The sequence below is a fragment of the Hippichthys cyanospilos genome, chromosome 16 (assembly GCF_059441005.1).
Source record: "Hippichthys cyanospilos isolate Australia breed blue-spotted pipefish chromosome 16, RoL_Hcya_1.0, whole genome shotgun sequence".
Lineage (NCBI taxonomy): Eukaryota > Metazoa > Chordata > Actinopteri > Syngnathiformes > Syngnathidae > Hippichthys > Hippichthys cyanospilos.
The window spans coordinates 16,065,158-16,084,217 of NC_142384.1; the positions used below are offsets into that span (position 1 = coordinate 16,065,158).

At 40.0% G+C, this 19,060-nt stretch overlaps 3 protein-coding genes and 1 long non-coding RNA gene across 5 annotated transcripts; 2 read left to right on the top strand and 2 right to left on the bottom strand.

Moving 5' to 3' along the window:
- The first annotated feature begins 298 nt into the window (after positions 1–298).
- Positions 299–10,379, top strand: rab3db (RAB3D, member RAS oncogene family, b). The gene is made up of 5 exons (XM_088436385.1): positions 299–523; positions 3,570–3,806; positions 6,429–6,547; positions 7,451–7,575; positions 7,667–10,379. The coding sequence occupies exons 1-5, from the start codon at positions 518–520 to the stop codon at positions 7,852–7,854; spliced, it is 675 nt and encodes a 224-aa protein (XP_088292511.1). The 5' UTR covers positions 299–517; the 3' UTR covers positions 7,855–10,379.
- On the bottom strand, positions 6,195–15,150 carry LOC148410947 (uncharacterized). Its single transcript, XR_015868124.1, has 3 exons — positions 15,061–15,150; positions 12,326–12,388; positions 6,195–7,742 (listed from the first exon to the last, which is right to left on the bottom strand). It is a non-coding gene; the product is annotated as an uncharacterized LOC148410947 (long non-coding RNA).
- Positions 11,836–17,028, top strand: epor (erythropoietin receptor). Of its 2 annotated transcripts, none has more exons than XM_088436381.1 (8): positions 11,836–12,134; positions 12,259–12,394; positions 13,228–13,394; positions 14,457–14,608; positions 14,687–14,843; positions 15,034–15,136; positions 15,227–15,314; positions 15,587–17,028. In XM_088436381.1, the coding sequence occupies exons 1-8, from the start codon at positions 12,032–12,034 to the stop codon at positions 15,947–15,949; spliced, it is 1,269 nt and encodes a 422-aa protein (XP_088292507.1). In that variant the 5' UTR covers positions 11,836–12,031; the 3' UTR covers positions 15,950–17,028. The 2 variants fall into 2 exon arrangements, with proteins under 2 accessions (XP_088292507.1, XP_088292508.1); XM_088436382.1 differs by having other exon boundaries at positions 11,837–12,134; positions 15,049–15,136.
- A 323-nt stretch (positions 17,029–17,351) lies between these two features.
- swsap1 (SWIM-type zinc finger 7 associated protein 1) lies at positions 17,352–18,890 on the bottom strand. The gene is made up of 2 exons (XM_088436383.1): positions 18,587–18,890; positions 17,352–18,046 (listed from the first exon to the last, which is right to left on the bottom strand). The coding sequence occupies exons 1-2, from the start codon at positions 18,854–18,856 to the stop codon at positions 17,489–17,491; spliced, it is 828 nt and encodes a 275-aa protein (XP_088292509.1). The 5' UTR covers positions 18,857–18,890; the 3' UTR covers positions 17,352–17,488.
- Between the last annotated feature and the right edge of the window lie 170 nt (positions 18,891–19,060).

Here is a 19,060-nt window from a genome sequence, read left to right on the forward strand (position 1 = left end):
CTCGCAGGCCGGAGTAAACCCATTTGCGGGCCAGAACCGGCCCGCTGGCCGCATGATCGTCACCCCTGCTCTAAGCGAAACGATGAAAAGTTGTCAAATTCCCAAGTCAGTCAACAAAACGGAGAAGGAAAAAAATGGCACACCCATGCTCAAAGTAAAGTGGGAATTGACTATTGATGAAGCTTTTTGCATTCGTTACACAGCTGTTTGTCAATCATGTGCTTGTGGATCTGGCGAGCACGCGCACGGTGGCCCAACCAGCCAGCCGAGCTTCGCGCACGCGCTCACACACAGCCTCAGGTGGTCACGCTTGCTTCACTTTCTGCACCGCGAACACACAAACAAGGAGCTCCAGCTGCCGGGATCCGGGAAGTGGAAGCAGACCGCCTTGTTTTGCTCCGCTCTTGCCCGGACAGAGGAGCACTTTTGGGGCTTGACTTTTCCACTGCACCCCGCATCTAACCCAACGGTGGAGGGAAGATAGCAAGGCGAGACGCCGTGTTTGTCTTACTTCCGTATGAAGGTGGGTCGTTTCCTTTCTTGTGTTTTTTTTTCTGCTCCACCTTGCTTTGTCCCAATTTGTCATTGACTTTTTTACGCACATTCGAGTGAATTCAAGTGTTTTTCGCCGCGTTTTGCACGCCAAAAAGTGAGCAGCTTGGCTTGGGAAATGAAGCTTTTCATCCGTGTTTGCTTCCACGCTTGTGACAGCTGCCACAAAAGCAATCATTTTAGATGGGCTTTTCCTGATGGTCATTTGCAGACGATATTTCCAATTCTAGTGGTTCTGCAACCAAGCAATTAGACTGGGGTGCCACACACACAAACACACACAAACACACACCCCTCCTTCTGTTCTGGTGGGGTGAGGGGACGTGTCCCTGTTTGTTGTCCAGGAGATAATATAACTCCAGGGCACCATAAAGCTTAGTACAGGTCGTTGTGGATCACAGGTGTCAAATCCAAGACCCAAGAGCCAGCTCTGTCCCCCCTCCCCCCATCGTTTTCCGCAGCTGCCTAATTTGCACCTACCTTGACTAAATAAGCAGTGCATTTACTTATTAATGTATTTTAAAAATATTAAGACAGAGCTTTCAAAGTCATTTTAGCTCAGGATCCGCATGAAGGAAAATCAAGTCAAGTCTATTCGTATAGATCAGAATCACCAAAGTCTCAAAGGGCTTCACAGGTGAAAAGAAGTCATACAGACTTCTTTTCATCATAAATACACAACATTATCCCCCAAACAAAGATCCCAAAGGGGAAAAACTCAAAAAACCCAATTGGGGTATATAAGAAACCTTCAGAATGGTTGCTAATGCTAATGCTGATGTGAATGCTAGTGTAGTGTCCCAGCAAGCTTTTTCGCACAATTGTTGCAACTTTTCACTTCCGCGTGTAAATTGGAGTGCTCATCTGGGCAATATGTAAGAATTTTTGTCTTCTGATTATGGACGGCGGGCTAAATTATTACAAGTCATTTTATAAACGTGCAAAAATGAAAAAAAAAAAAAAGAATTTGCCTCCAGGCAATGTCAGCCATACACAGTAAACATGAAGAACATGTGACCGGTTTTCGACTGTACCCCCGAGCTTAGGATGAGCTGATGAGCAATGTTAGTTTTAAAGTGAGCGGAGCGATGCCGCAGCCCCTCGTTGCCCCCTTTACACATCATGTGATTTGGGGAATGTCTTTGGAGATTACAAACACCCAAGAACTGCAACTTCTCTTTAATCCTTTTCTTCTGAAGGGACTGTTTATAGCTTGTGAATTTATGACCCGGTTGGTATTGCGAAAGTGTTCTTTTGACTGTATTTGGGCCAACTTTCCGTTTTCTTGCAACATCGCTCAGCGTACAGGTTGGCACAGGTTGGGATGTGCGAAGAGTTGAACGTTTATCGACGCCGAAGACTCACCACGTTTGGTGCTGTGCAAAATTTGTATTAAAGAAATCTACATTTACGCAAATTAGCTAATAGTGCTATGATGATGTATCTCAAAAATTTTAATTAGAATGGTTTCATATGATCCAAAATTTGGACAAGGATTGTTTTTGTATACAAAATCTGGCAAGTCGAGCAACAATGACAGAGAAATGTCAGTAAATCAGAAAAGTGAAGGTTTACTTTTCAAGCATTTTAAAACTTTTTAAGCCTATCGAATAACGGCAACCAGCATCAATTTGAAAGTTTCGGTCATGAGAGAAGTATCCCGATAAATCCTTTATTGCAGTTCATTATTACCTCAATCTGCAAATAGAGAAGTTTCATAAATGGCTCAGTTTGACATGCATCATAAAAGGAGCATGAAATTGATTTATCGCATCCGCGTATTGGCTCAGAGTTTTACAGGGCCACTGGAATAAGTGAGTCTACATGAGAACAAACTAAATGCTTTTGGCAGCTCTAGTTTCTCACTCTTGTGTGATATAGACACCACTTTCGCGCCGGAGGTTTCCTTATGGCCAGTTAAAAGCTCAACCGACTCGCTGCTTTGACCGCTAATGGATATTGCCGGCAGCTGAGTCCCGGTCTCGTCGCCACGGAGACGAGTCTCATCAGAGAGCCGCGGCGATTGATCAGCAATGTTTGTGCGGGGGATGGAAGCTAGCATTAGCAGTGCAGATACTCTCACACAATAGGTCCTGCGGACAGATGGTCGAAACCTCCCGTAATTTGAGAGCGCAACTGACATTTTAATTTCACAAACATCTGCATCGCGCGATAAGTCTGGAATCAAATCCCAAATGCACTCGAACAGCAGATTGAGTTTTGGACATCAAACTGTTTATTTCGACTCAATCGACCACTTTATTCTCACAAGTGTTATGAATGGAAAATTATTACTTTGCTCAATATAGTCAAACATTGTATTTTTTGTTATTTTTTTTTTACATTTCCACAATAGGTAGTAGAAACTACCGGTAGATGGATGATTGTGAGTATGTTTTAAAAATGGACTCCCCAAAATAAAATCAACAATCGTCAAAAAAAAAAAAAAAAAAAGCCCATGTCATGCTCGTTTACTGCCATTCAAAATTGGAACTATTGTCAATTTTGGACATATTAAAAACCCAATGTTTTATCACGCATTTCCCCTGATTTTTGCATTAATCCTTTTCCAGAGCGCAATATAAATTTTCATGTTGACACCCCAAAACCACCGGGTGGCGCTAGCGGCCAAATTAGGACATTTGCAAGCCTTTCAGTGACTTCAATGATTGGCTTAGCCTGGTCTCCCATAATGCAAAAGTCTTCAAAAGTCATAATAATCTAATAATGACATCATAAATATTCCTATTACAGATGAATAAATATATAAATATACAGTATAGTTACTTTTGCTATTATTGCATTTTTACCATTTTTGTACATAATTTCTGTACATAAAGGGGGCGTAATATATATATATATATATATATATATATATATATATATATATATATATATATGTATATATATATATATATATATATATATATATGTGTATATATATATATATATGTATATGTTACCACCGTTTTACAGTACACGTTTGTAATTTTGTATCTTCTCTCGGCCCGCTCTAGATGGCGTCAAATGACTCGCGCCTCCAACAGCCGCCGTCCCAGAAGGATGCGGCCGACCAGAACTTTGATTACATGTTCAAACTGTTGATCATCGGCAACAGCAGCGTGGGGAAAACCTCTTTCCTGTTCCGCTACGCCGACGACTCCTTCACCTCGGCCTTCGTCAGCACCGTTGGAATTGATTTCAAGGTCAAGACAGTCTTCCGCAATGACAAACGGATCAAACTGCAGATCTGGGTAAAGTTATTTTTTTCGTTCCCCTTCACTTTTGTAACATGCAAATAGAACACACAAACTGGTTCGCCTTAGCTAATATTAATTCTTTTGAGATAAAAAAAAATGCAACGAATTAAGTGCCGTTATTCTGACCCGCCGTTACCCTAACACTCAAAGATAAATATATTACATAATTAATTAATTAATACTTGAATGCCGAGAGTCAGATTCATGAACGCTACGGAAAATACGTTTAATTTACGCACAAGCTATGAATGTCAGATTTATGTTAAAATTGATTTAAAATCAGTATACTGTACATTATTGTTGTTTCAATATTTTCAACAGGAGTTACTTAGTTATGTTTGTTGCGTATATAATTTAAACCAGAAACAATTAATCTATTAAATAATGCCATTAATTATTATTATTAAATCTATAATTACACAATTGTCCAGAACTACTGGTGTAAATCAAGATATTTTTTTTTAGGATTTAGCCATCTGTTTTAATTTTTGCACACATTGAATTTTTACCGAATGTTATGTGTACTAAAAATAATTAGATAAGAGTAGAAGTTCAGTTTAAACTTGGAACAGATAGCTAACCCGTCCATTTTTTTTTAATGTGTAGCGTGGTATTGGCTGCTCCAAAAAAGATATATTTTTTAAAGTGGAACATATATCACATTGAAGTCATAAATCAAAAATACAAGGACTGTAATAGTGAAAGTAAACAATGGTTGAAAGTGCAGCTAAACATAGCTGATCATCAGATATGACTTATCCTTCAAAGATAATCAACTTTCCGGAGATCCATGGCATAAAAAATAAAATAAACCATCAAGTGTGACAACAACACTGAAAGCGCCATCTGCTAAAACCCTCAAAATTGCGCAACGGCCCGGTTTTAGCTCGTCATTCTTGCACTACGCTCTTATCGCGCATCTAATACATACAAATGAATTAACATAAAACACGAGTCATGCTTGAAGTTTTGAAGCAGTCTCCTCTTGTTTGCCGCAGGGCGTATTTTGAGTCCAACACGAAAAGAAACGACCTTCGTCAACACCTTAGACACACCTCATGATGAATTGTAATTAGATGTTGCGCCATTGTTAAGTTCTGCACAACCTTCTCGATTGGATAAGACTGATCAAACAGATGATTCAGTTAAGCTAACAGTGTGAGCTACTGCAATGATACCGAGTTGCTGAACCCACACCAAAACACACACTCGCTTCCTTGAACATATGCTTTTGTTCAATTATGCATGTAAAGAATTCTGCCAAAACGGCTGCATAATTTGTCCGTCGGAAGATTTTTTAGAATGCGGCCTTACTTGTCTGCCTGGTCCCGTTTCGTCTATTTAATGGCACACAGACCGGTATTTCCTAAGTTCAGGAAACGGAGGAAGTTCCCTATCGGTACGCGGTAGAAACATAATAAAGATATACTCCGGTTCCAGAGTATTTAAAGGGCGTGGCTGCGTCTTGCTAGCATCCGCATTTTGTCTTCATTAGCAACACAATGACCACCAAATTCATGATTGAACAGCATCCGCGCGATATTTCACCAGATTTTTTTGTTGCTGATAAGTGCCTGCCAGCTGCCAGGCTCCCCTTTGTGCATCATGGAAAAAGGCGTGACTGATAATGCAGCACATGGCCCTCGCATCGGCACACGGTGTGCACACAATGGTTTCGTCCCTTTTCTTTGGCACGGAGATGTGTGTTCTGATCTTTGGACAAACAACCTCCTTTCACACACACAATGTAAACTGCACCTATAGCTGCCGGGCAAAAACAAGCGGCGAATCATAAAGCTGCCTTTCGCAAAGAGCTCTAGTATCCGCATGGTTATGGTGTATCCCACTGATCTTTGTCTCCTTGTGGCTAGCAGGAAAAAAAAAAAAACGTGCGGTGGAGCTGCAGGTCTCAAATCATGAGAAAAAAGTTGCTGCTCATAGCTTGAAAAATACAGCTACAGCTTGTTTTTCTGTGTATCTTATCCGTGTAATGTGCGTGCATGGACGAGGTCCCCTGGGTGCTTGTCTTGCCATCCCATAAAAAACACAAGTGACGCATGTTTTAAAGAACAGGGTCCTGCTGACGTCAGGAGTCATTTTTTTTCCTTCGGGAAATCATCCCGGAGGATTATATGAACAGTTTAGAGTAGCAGGGCAATTTATCCGTCATAGTGTCTGCGGGATGAATGACTTACTGCAAAGGTAAGGGGATCGTTTGCGGATGTAGTGGTCACGGTTATTGAACGGTAAAAACCCAGACTGCACCCCTTGGTTACCTGGACGACACTGTCCTCTTCACCGCGTTAGGAAACGTCAGACAAACAAATACAAACACACACGATCCTCATGTAAATGAAAGATGTTACTAAGTAACCAACTCCGGCTCCGTCTCCCTTAATTAGCTTTATTTCCCATGTGCAAACCTTTTACATACTTTTTATGAGAGTTGACAAAATAAATTTGAATACAATCATATTTAAATGCTTCCTTCAAAAGATTGCCATTTCAATCTACATTTTTCGACTTTGTATTGGCTCATATTTGAGTCGGTGTATGTTCAATGTTGTGGTGAGTGAAGTGTTTTTGGTATTGACCTGTATGTGTGTTTAAACGCAGGACACAGCAGGACAAGAGCGTTATCGGACCATCACCACAGCCTACTACAGAGGCGCTATGGGCTTCTTGCTCATGTATGACATCACCAACCAGGAGTCCTTCAATGCAGTTCAGGACTGGTGCGTTTGCCATGTGCAGTGGGCTTACGAGATGAATCCCTTCGGCGGTTGGGATCGTAAGGCGAATTCGCCGTATGACGGGCAATCCAAACCAATGTTGAATAGCTAATGCGTGTAAAACCCCAGGTAAAAACATCAAAATTGTTCAGACATATTAAAAATTGGTATCAAAATAGCATAGTAGATGTATACATGTATACAATTAAATATTGTAAATAAAAAATCTATTTATTTACCTTTGAGTGACGCTTGTTATGGCATATTCCCTAGTTAGGGTAGCCTAGGCTAGCCTAGCTTAGCTTTCTTGGTATTTCTCGATTATTTCCTGCTTCGTTTCCATATAAATCATCTTCTTCTCTTTAACATCACTAGCAATCTTGGGAACCATGGCTAACCAATTTAAGTTTGAATTAAGCACTAAAATGCACGAAAGACGTTTTTGTAAGCGCTCACACAACATCAAGTCTTTAGGCAGCCATTTTGTGACCCCATTCGTCGACCAATTGCGGACCAGCTTCGTAGTGACGTAAGCAGTGACGAGTGTATAGACGTATGAGACACATGTGAGAAATGGCGTTAAGAGGGGACGAAAAAAACGTAAGGCAGGGACGTCGTAGACCGGGGGTCCGCTGTATTTCATATTGTTATGCCGTTTAGTGTAAACGGTTGGTCGAGGTCAGATCGTGTTTACATGCGGTCAATAATCCTTTGCCAATATTCGCATTTTGAAAGGTTTGTTGGCTGCTAGTGAACTGCTTCTCAACTGGCTTAACTGGTTTAATTATCCATATTCTACAAACCATGCATCCACCTGAATCATGTTTCTTTTTCCTGTCCTATTTATTTATTTTAATATAACTAATCATATTAGTGCATCCTGGTAATATGTCGTCTTTTCTACAGGGCTACACAGATTAAAACATACTCGTGGGACAATGCTCAGGTGATCTTAATCGGGAACAAGTGCGACTTGGAGGACGACAGGCTCATACCAACAGAAGATGGCCAGCGTCTGGCAGAAGACCTTGGTGCAGATTTTTTTTTTTTTAAATATTTACCATGAATCCATCCAGCATTGTTGCACATTCATAAATCCACCCCTCCATTTTCCGCCATCAGGGTTCCAGTTCTTCGAGGCCAGCGCAAAGGACAACATCAACGTCAAGCAGGTGTTTGAGCGCCTGGTGGACGTCATCTGTGACAAGATGAACGAAAGCATTGATGGAGACATGAATTTGGTGTCCAACCACAGGAACCTGGGCCAAAAAGACTCATCTTCAGACAGCCAGGGGAACTGTGCTTGCTAAAATATATACACTCACAAACACACACACACGTACACACAATCTGCTTCTCCGTGCCTCAACTCTGAAAATGGCTGCCCCTCTTTTTTTCTTCACTGTAGCCACACACAATGCAATTAAGCAGAAAGCTTTTTGTTAGTATCTTTTTCCACCATTGTCAAGGCTCACGTTTTGTTGTTGTTGTGCTATTTCACTGAAAACTAGCCTCCATTATATTCACATCTATCATCAAGCACTTTGAGCCGTTATCCTTCGAGATAAAGTTGAGTGGTTCTCACAAGACTAAAATATATACAATTGAAATGAGAGAAATGGCACTTGTTTTTGCAACAGTGTTGTTGCTCGTTTTGAACTCCATCTTGTTATTTTGAGGAAAAGAGGGCTGTGTAATTTGCATTTTTTCCCAGGAGAACCACTGTATTATTAAAAACCTCATTGTGATGCAGTGCTGTAACTACGCGGCTGGAATTTCTAGTCAAAATATATTTCGATATGACAGATGGGTATCTTTTTGATGAAAGTGACTGTCAGACTCGGTGCATATTTTTACATAAAGAGAAAATGTTTATTCTCTATCTCAAAGCGCATATCACATACTCTATATTTGCTCAAAGTTAGCATCTCTAGATGACTGCCAAATAATTGTTGCTCCAAAGTCAAATATTTGCCTTATCCAATACATCGCTGTGTTTTTTTTTTTTTGGTGCATTATTTGATGAGATATTTTGCAGGTAATGTAGAGCCCAGTCAGTGCATTTATATGATCGGTCTTATTTTTCTTTCAGTTTTGAAAAAGACAGTTAATTAGCCTTGTAGCTTTTGGTTTTTGGCTTCCTGGTTGTTTTCTTGTGTTTAAACAGCAGGAGGATGCGACCGAGCGACTTTTGGGTCCCTGTGAGGAAATCGTTAAGCGCTTGAAACACCGACTTACCGCTGGGTGACGCGTTATAAATCAAGTGATGAATCGTACGGCGTGTGTGTCGAGATATGCAACGATCACCCGTCAGAAAAGGAAACGTGGGTAAGAGATTGGTACCATGATTTTTTTTTTTTTTTTTAAATACACTCTCAAGCCACTCCTTTGATGCAACTCTTGGTTACATTGGATTGTAAATTTGTAACTAAATATTGAAATGCTAAGCTGAAAAACCCTTTATCTTTATTATTAAACATACCGTTGTCTATCTGTCAACGTGAAAGCAACACGTTGGTTTTGTCAGTCATCGCAGGTCCGTGTTTGGTTTTGACAACTGATGGTTTGTTCCTTGTAAAAGTGGTCACTTATCTCTCAGGTCAGTGAACGTTGTTGAAAAATATCTTTCGCACACATCAGGTTGCTGATGCTATCATCATTTTCCGTACTATGATTGGCTTGTATCCCAGTGCGGGCAAAGGTGGCTAACTTACAACACTACAATCGTATTAGCGTCGTATTTAAAGTGAACTGTTCAGTTTCGTAGTGTTTTTAAAAGGATGCAATGTATAAACTGATGTGCTGAACCCGTACTGAGTTTTTTTTTTTTTTTTTTTTTTAATAGCCAATCAAAAATGCCATGTCGTATGGTTTTAACTTTTACAACAAGAATGACATCAAAACAGTTGGACTGAAAATGAATCAAATGTAAAAAAAAAAAATGCCCAAAGTTGGGTCGATTTGACCTAACTTTTTATTTTGTTTTTCACTATCTACCCCTACAAATACACTGTTCTATTAAAAACAAACAGAAAATCAAAAGTTGGCTCAAATTGACACAGATATTGGGTTTGTACTTTTTAAACTCATAATTGGGTTATTTTTGACGCCACTGTTTTCATATTGCAGGTTTGAAGTAAAATAGTATACTGTATATCTCACTGTTGTTGGGCGGAATTCTTGTGCCTCCAAAATCATCACATTTCAGGTTACCAAAATCACAAATGTTCACCCATTAATATTCCATCATCAAAATAATTAAGCCATTACCAACATTGGTCAATAACTTGTACAAATAACAGTCCCACAAGGGAAAAATATGAAATTTACAAAATTGCGATACAGGAGGTATGTAGCCCATGTTGTGTTTTACAATAATACTTAACAATATTTATAATGTCTCATCTACCATGGAATAAAAACTGAAGTCTATATTGCCCAATGTTTGTGGTTCAAAAAAATTGCAATACATCCTTACTGTTTCCCGTTAACACGAGGGGTCACTGTTTATCCTTTTTAATGTTTTGATACTGTATGGGTCAAGGGTCAATAAATCACCAGGTGCTTGGGTGAGAGTAGCTGACCCCAATTTGTTGACAATCATCCACTCATGTTCGGCTGCATCGCTCGATGTGTTTTAGGCTAAAGTTGCGTTCTTTCACAGGTTCTTGTATGTATGTGCTTGTCTCATTTCTGATTATTAAAATTTAATATCACTTTATTCAATTTATTTGTGGTGGAAAGCATATTACATGGCAGTATGGTCGAAACTGCATGTAAGCACAAATATAAAGAATATTTTGTGTCTATATGAAAATAAAACTGTTCAATATTGTCTTTAGTCCTGTCCTGTAATCACAATACACATTTTTGTAGGGGTGTGTCAGATTCACCTGTTAGACATTTGTTAGAAACTATACACAAAAAAAGCGGAAAAGCATTCTTTTCTAGCTCATGCATGAGGAGAACGGAGAAGGACTGCATGAGTAAAATTCTACTTTGCTCTAAAGCAGCCTCTACAAAGCCTCTCTTTTTATTTGATTCAGAAGTTTCTAATTTCATTGAAGGTTCCCGCCTTAGAAAGAAAAAAACATGGCCAGAATCCAGTGAACTTGTCCTTGTGTGTTCGTGTATGAGCCCAGACCTGAATCCAAATCCCGTCTAAATTTTACCCTGCATCCACATTCTCACCCCATGACTCATTTTCTCGTTTTTATCTAACAACCCAGCAAAAGCCGACTTCCTATTGTTCTTCTCAACAACACCGATTTCCACATCTTCCTCTTCCTGTCACCGTTTCCCTCGGCACGCCTCCAGTTTTGAACTCGGCTTGAATTTCAAGTCCATCACTGAGAATTGCCTTGCAAGTAAAAAGCAGCTTTTCATCACTTTCAGATGATGTAAGGAAGCGCAAGGTTGCGCGTTAAGAGGATGAGGATTGGTCAAGAATTTGCCTTCAGCTACCTATCAGAGTTAAGAAACAGCCACGTCTGCCGATGTGATAGCGGTGGTTAAACGAAGACAACAAGGGTGCAGAATGATGATAAGAAACCGTTTATGTCTGCCTCTTAAGGTAATTGGTGTCCTGGTTCTTTAAATTTTGAGAACCTTACTGTATGGTGTCTTATTCAAAAGTTCCGCACACAGAACAGCATTAAAAGCAACCGCAACATAAAGTGTTGCACATAAATACCAACTAGTATGCGTACAAAATCACTCAATTAGATGAAAAGTTAACAAGTGGAAAAATGGTTTCGTCTTGAATAATTTTACGCTACAAACAATAACGAAGAACTGAATATGCAGTAAATAAACTCGATGATTATCCTGATCGTTTGAATCAGATGTGGGTTGCACCGAAAACATGCTGGATAGGTTGATGACATCTGAAAGACTTATCCTCGATATTCTAAACCACAAACTGCAGTCCTCGAGAGCCGGTATCCTGCATGTTACAGACACTTCTCTCCCAAACACGCCTGATTCAAATGATTGGGATCATTTTCGAGCTTCTGCAGAGCTTGCAAATAAGTCAAGCCAAATAAGTTGAGGACGCAAGATACCGGCCCTCGAGGACTGAGGTTCGACACCTATGTTCAACATTCTTGGGCACCCGTCTGTATATATTTAAATTTCTGAAAGCTGAACATGCAAAACCGAAGCTCAAGTGGTTTTAAATTGTCAATGAGAGCAATTCCCGCCTACTAACAGGAGTAAAATAAAAAAGATAGTGGCATGAGCTTTTGCCCCTCCTCTTTGTCATCCCCGCTGATACTAAGAGCAAGTAAACAGCTCGACACACTTCTTATCAGCCACAAGCAGCCTTGTAACCGTGTTGCTCTATCCATGGTATCTAAAGCCAAAATAGGACAAACCCCCCTCGGGAGAGAAGTCATGCACAAGCGCCAGCGTGCGTCTTGCAGCTTGCTCTCATGTTGCGCACAGCAAGACGGCACCCGTCTTTTTTGTTGACGAGAAAACAAGAGGATGACATGTGATCACCTGAGGCCATTGTTGGCACTTTGCACCATGGCGTGCGCCATGAGGACGGCCTACTGCATCCCGGGCGCGCCGGATTTCCAGAAGAAAGGTAGGGCTGACCCTGAACTATGGTTCCATCGCTAGACTGCTAAAGAAACAGACCAGTGACCTAACTGAGAGGCGTGAAACTTTTTTTTTTTTCCCCTCTGTGAACCTAATCCTCACCTCCCCAGTCGCTATGGTGCTGGAAAAGGAGGCGGAAACCCCCAAATGTTTTGCAGAAAGCAAAAAGGACTTCACCTGCTTCTGGGAGGAGGATGAGGAGAAAGCTGGCTCTCTGGATCAGTATTCCTTCACGTATGCCTACCAGTAAGAAAACTTATTTACTATCATGCCAATGCTGGTTAATTTTAACACTTGTGCACACACTTTGCAAACTATACACATTGCATTTTTGCTCCTAATTTTGTAAATGCTTTTAAAGGCGTAAAGTCATTTATATATTTTTTTTTTCCTTCAACCACTCAAATTGTTCGGCGGCATCAGTTTCATCCATCCATATCTAGGTTAAAGATTGAAAAATGGTATTGTCTGCCTTTGTATTCTGTGACGTGATGATGACACGTTAAGACGTAGCCATTAAGTGGTCTCTACCGCCACCTACTGTCTTGAGGTGAAACATGAGTCAACAAAGAATTTTCTGTTTGCTGACATAGTTTGACCGCCGCTCACCAGAATAATGAAAAAATCGCAGGAAAATCAATGAAATGCATCCTATTGAAATGCATGTCAAAAATTGTAATTACGATGGTTTTAGATGGTACAAAATTTGGACAATGATTATTTTTGCATGCAAAATTTGGCACGTCCAGCTGCAATCACATAGAAATGTCAGAATATTTGCATTTTTTAATTTTACATGTTTTAATCATCTGCTGGCAATTTCAGCTCCCTAAGTCTTTTTTTTCCCCCTTTGATTTTTTTTTTATGATATAAAAAAAAGGAAATTCCATTATTTGTGACATAATGCCACATGGGTTAAATTATTTTAAATAATTTTGCAGCATACTCACTACAAAAGTAACTTTTTGGCATGCTCTATCAATAGGATTGCATTGCACTGGCCAAACTGCTCTTCCCCCATTGCAAATTAATCACATTTTTTTCTAAACAGTTTGTTTACTTTTCTGTGTGTGTAACAGAAATGAAAACAGCAGCAAATGCCCACTGACAGTCCAAAACACGCAGGCGGGAAAAATGCTGTTTATCTGCCATCTAAATCAATCTTCGATGTTTGTTCAAATGGACATAAACATTCATCAAGATGGAAACCTGATCCACAATCGCAGCCTTATGGTGGAGCTTTTGTGTAAGTTGATTTTCTTTCTTTTTTTTAATGCTGCATTGTTTTATTTACAAAGTGCAAATACCAATTACAATGAATCATGTATGGCGTTTGAAATGCAAAATTTGCTACTGTTTTTCATCTTGTTTATTACACTAAAAGCAATTTAATGTTAAAACTGGAATTAAGAAATGAGAAGAAACATTACGATCCAGGTTGAATGAATTCATCCTGATTGTATTCCAACATGACAAATACAGTTATGTTAACCCCTGGGGAAAAAATTACCTAACTTGGGCTTTTAGATATTTTTGATGTATGCTAACAAAGGAAAAGTATACAAAAAAACCCCACTAGGAGTTGAAAATATTGCGTCGATTGTCAAAACGTCAACTTTCAATATGCCATCCCTTCTAAATGCTTGCAAATGGGAACTCAGGAGGAACATCCTGCAGATGTTAAATTTAGCCCATTTTGGGCTCATTTACCTCCATTAAAAATTGGAAATATTGAAAACTTGATGTTTTATCATGCATTTCTCCTGATTTTTGTATTAGCGAGTTGTCATTGAAAGGACTAAGAGGGTACGTGTTGAGACCCCCAAAACACCAGGTGGCGCTAGCAGCCATCTTATAACATTTACAAGTCTATGAATGACTTTGTTGAGTGGCTTAGCCTGGACTGCCATAATGCAAAGTTCTTGCTATGCATTGTGGGACTTGTAGTTGTTAAAAGGCTTTGATCCAAGAAGTAAAGGTTGCAGGACAGCTTTTATTTTGTGTTTTATTTTCTGCAGCATTGAATAACTGTTCTTTTTTTTTGTTTGTTTGTTTTCTCACAAAACGTAAATGCTTTGAAACCAAACAGCCTCGGAATATATGTATGTAAATATACATATTGTATGTATGGATAGAGCGTATGCCACTGAACATTTTGAGGGGTTGAATGTGAAACTATATTTAAGTTTGACGATGTTGGGAGCTTTTCAAAGTCAGCCCAAGTTGGGTGATAATAAAGCCAAATTGGTCAAAAATCCCTGGACACCCAGCGATTAATCCGCCGCCAAATCACGTGTTTATGCAACAGTTCTGCTGGACACCCCCGCTAACGTGACAGTGAGTACCACCGGTAAACAGGGTCAGCTGAATGTCAGTTGGGTACCTCCTCCTCTCAGACACATGGAGGACAGCTTGATGTACGAGATCTCCTATGCAATAGCCGGAAGCCATGCGGTGCAGGTACGGACTATTCTATCACTGCTTCAATTGCTTTGATGGCGTGAGGGATTATTGAGAATCTGCCGGCTGTTTTTGCAGGTAGAGGTAGTACGAGCCAGTTCCGTGATGATCTTACGGGGCCTTCAGCCAGGCACCAAGTACCAGGTGCGGGTTCGGGTAAAACTGGATGGAATTAGCTATAATGGCTTCTGGAGTATGTGGAGTGATCCAGTGTTCACGGAGACACCGGCTGCAGGTCTGCATTCATTCACAAATTTGAATTGTGTCATTCCTTCAAACACTGGTAGCCTGTATTTGTGTATTTGGTATTTTGTACGAAGAGTTATTAAGTTTGGATGTTCCTTATGGAATTACATGAAGCAGTTTAAAACACAGTCCAGTAGTTTTCACATATATATAAGTTCTTTTTTTAATATAATTTGTAGTTTTCCTTTTCACAGAGTTCAACCTACTTATTGGTTTCATCATCTTCACCATGTCCTTGATCCTAATGGTTCTGTCTTTCACTGTGCTCATGTCCAATCGCAGGTCAGGATTTTTCTAAAACAAACAAACAAAAAGAATACGAAAAGAATCATTTGCCAGGGGAAAACATTCTGGCCTTTGCGTTCTTTTCAGGTTTCTGAGAAAGAAGATCTGGCCTACCATTCCAACGCCTGATGGCAAGTTTCCAGGCCTTTTTACTGATTATGGTGGAGACTTTCAGGTAAGAACAGCAATAAACCTACATTAAAAAATGCACTAATATATATATATATATATATATATATATATATATATATATATATATATATATATATATATATATATATATATATATATATATATATATATATATATATATATATATATATATATATATATGATTAAAAAAAATGATAGCTTAACAGTAGGACCTCTAGCAGAAAACTCAGTGGAGTTTCTAAGTCCCAAATGAGTCGACACAACCATCATTCAAATGCTTTTGTTTTCTCATAGGAGTGGTTGAAGCACACAAACGGAGGCCTGTGGTCAACCCCAGCATTATTTTACAACGAGGAATACCCAGCTTCTCTGGAGGTTCTGTCAGAGTTAAGCCTGAACCCCCCGCTACCCCCTCCACCTCTCCCACCAAAAGTGTCTGGCGCTCCAACGCTCCAACGCACAGAAGACGATGTGCAAAGGAGTCTGGATTTACCCCTGAGAAAAACGCCAAATAATCACTGGCTGATGGAAAACTTAAGGGTGCAGAACCAGCGACCTATTCCTTGCTCCCAGACGTCTCTACTGGAGTCTCAGGATACTTATGTCACTCTCAACGGGAACAACCTGTCAGAAGTTCGCGGATCGCAACTTAGATAGCCAAAGCATGGACTACAAACATCGAGGACTCTTTGGAATAGTCTCTTAGAGAAGATCGAGCCTCCATTCCGATGCAGAAACTTGCCCGGAATGACTTTGAACAAGACATGAACTCAGCTGGATGGGACAATTTTCATCACTTCTCAATCGTCTTTGTGATCTACTAAGAGTACTTCGACCCGCTTGTCGCGATGTTGTTCTCACTAAACACTAGTATTGGAGTCGGCCTTTCAATCCGTTCAAGATCTTCAGGTCCGCAACGAGGAAAGTGAAATATATCAAAGCCTACATGAAGAGAACTAACCAAAACACACTGTATTTGTAAATAACGTTTTCACCTTTATGCAACTGATGGGTTTTGTTGGCAGTTTCCAAATCAGAGTCTTCTGGAGGACAATTAAGACGCTTCTACTGCAGCCTGAGCAGGAACTGTTGTTGTGGGTGAAGCTTTTGTTAAGTGCGGATGTTGTTTCCATTTACTGCTGACATCTGAAGAGCACAACAGGTAAAGTTGATGTTAGCTCACACTAATGATTTGTGCTCATCTTTGCTTTTATATTTTGTCTTACAAAGATACATCCTGAAAAATGTGCACCAACAGAATCGTTAGTTGACTCGATATGTCGTGTCAGTAATATCACAACTTAACAAAGAGAAAAACCGTAGTGGGGAAAAACGGAAATTGCTATCAACTTGACTTACGTGGAATTGAAATTAGAAGTGGAAATGTTGACGTATTACTTAATTACAAGCGTAGTGTGACATCACATGCTCAATATGCAATTGTTTTCAGAGATTAAAAACATATCTTTAAAATGTCTATGTCTGTGATTATCTGCAGCATTAATTAATTAAAAATTAAGTTTTTTTTGGAGGCCCATTCAAGGAACATTGATCCGTCACCAACATAAGCCGAGTTTCGACTCACCGAAGTGCATTTTTAAACTGTCCTCGTTCTTACTTACACGAATGACCTTAACGGGACGAGCTAGAGCGTCGACGTCAGCTGGCTGTTAGCAGCTTGTGTTAACTGAGTTTGTTCTGGCATTATTTTCAATAAAAGAAGCGAGCAGACTGAACCACCGTTCGAGTCCATCCTTGTTCACATACAGGAATTTTACTAAAACGAGGAGATCATCTAAAAGTTTTGGTGTCTCTGATTCCATCAGAGTGCTCCGGTTAGAGAACACAGCAAGGGATTGCTGTCTTTGCTACAGTTTTCACATTGTTACCAAATGTTGGCGCGTCTTATACCAAGTAACATAGAAAATAGCAGAATTTGAGTCCAAAATTAAAGGTGCGTCTTATACACTAGTGCGCCTTATAGTTGGGGAATTACGGTAATTTACCTTTGCAGGGCAATGAAAATATTCGGTTTGAAGAAATGAATATGAGGCAAGACGACATTTGAGCTTTTATTACATGCTTTACTGTACTACATATGGATAGGCTCAAGATAGACATATTGTAATGTGCTATATTGTAGTTGAAGATAAAAAACAGTGCAAATCGCTTTATTCCTATTTGATGAGAATGTGCTCAAACTAACTGAAACTCTATTGAACCGTCAGGATACATTAACAAGTGCCACTCCGGTGTTGAACTTGGTCTGACCTCACTTACTTTGGTCCAAGATTCCAAGTTGATACCAGTTCCGGAAAAGTAAATGTGCCACAAATCTTGCAGTCCAGCAGCTGCAGCTTTGTAGCTTCTGTCTTGGTCCAGAGTACACCGTACCGGAAAGTAGCGGTCAAGAGTATCGAGAAGCTGATCGGAGACCGAGGATTCTCCACTTGGGTCTTTTGGCTTATAAGAGGCGATGACGCGGCAGGGGGCGGGGCTAGAGGTCTGCTGCTCAAGGAGGCCTGTGAGAAAAGCCGCCGTGTCGCACAACAACGCCGAGAGGTGTGCAGCGCGGGACTGCTCGCCGGGGTGACAGCCGCCGTGGCTGTAGGCTGCGGGTCCACACAGGAACTCCTCAAGTCTGTCTACGATGAGCAGTGATGGAGGGATGGGAAACGTGTCGCTGGACTCATGAAGGCCTGCCACTTGCTGGAGCAGTTCCTCCGATGTTCTCGGATAGCAGAATTTGATTTTCTTTGACGAAAAAGAAAAAGACTTGACTGCAAGTTAAAAACATGAAAAATCAAAGCATTGAGCCATGAATTAAATATTGAATAGATCTTTTATAAACAGTGTTCTTTTTTGTTAGTCTGTTTACTGCTGTTTACTAGCCCTTGCAAGTTCAAGTGTTTCCACATTTATGCAACTTGTTTTTTTTTTCCTTTAATTGATTTTTACACAAATTGTATTTACAAAAGAGTATTTTTTTTCCACTTGTTGTCAACAGAAAATGACATCACATTTGTGCAAGCTCGCAACATTTAAATTGCTGCAACTTGGTCATTTTCGAGCTACCTTCATGCATTATATATCATTTTAAAAGGAATTAGGTGTACACTTAGAATATATCACTATTAACATTTTGAATTTCGGAGAAACAATCCTGATTTTGTTAAAAACTCATTAAAGAAATTATACTCCAAATGTCATGAAATTTCTGTCATTTTTGCATTCTTCCTGTTTGCGATTTTTATTTATGATCCTGGTACTTTTGTTGTTAGTTACTTTTCATACCTTTAGACTCTCTGGGTTCAGATTTGGAGCACATTTCTGCAAAGACACTGGCAGGCTTTGAATTCGCGTTTGGGCGAAGAACACCACCCTTAGGTTCATCTGACAGGCAGCGGTCACTGCCGCTTGGAGCAGCAAAGTGCGTCCGAGATTTTGCTCATCGACTATTAAGACGTTGCATTGTGCCGGTGCTGGAGGATTCACCCTGAGATCCTTCGTTGAATCGGTCTGTGACATATAGTTTGAGAACATATGCGTTAAAACGTCTGCCATGACCGAAACTCCAACAACCTGTCTGACGTTTTCCGAGTCTATTTACATGTTGCACACTGGCGTACATGCCGTTGTGGTCCGTGTGGCAACCACTGCTTCGTTGCCTTTAGCATAATTTGTGTTGTTTTCACAGGGCTGCAGTTTTTTTCTTTGGTTGAATCTCAACTTGATTAATAAATAAAATTTAAGAACACATTAGCTGCT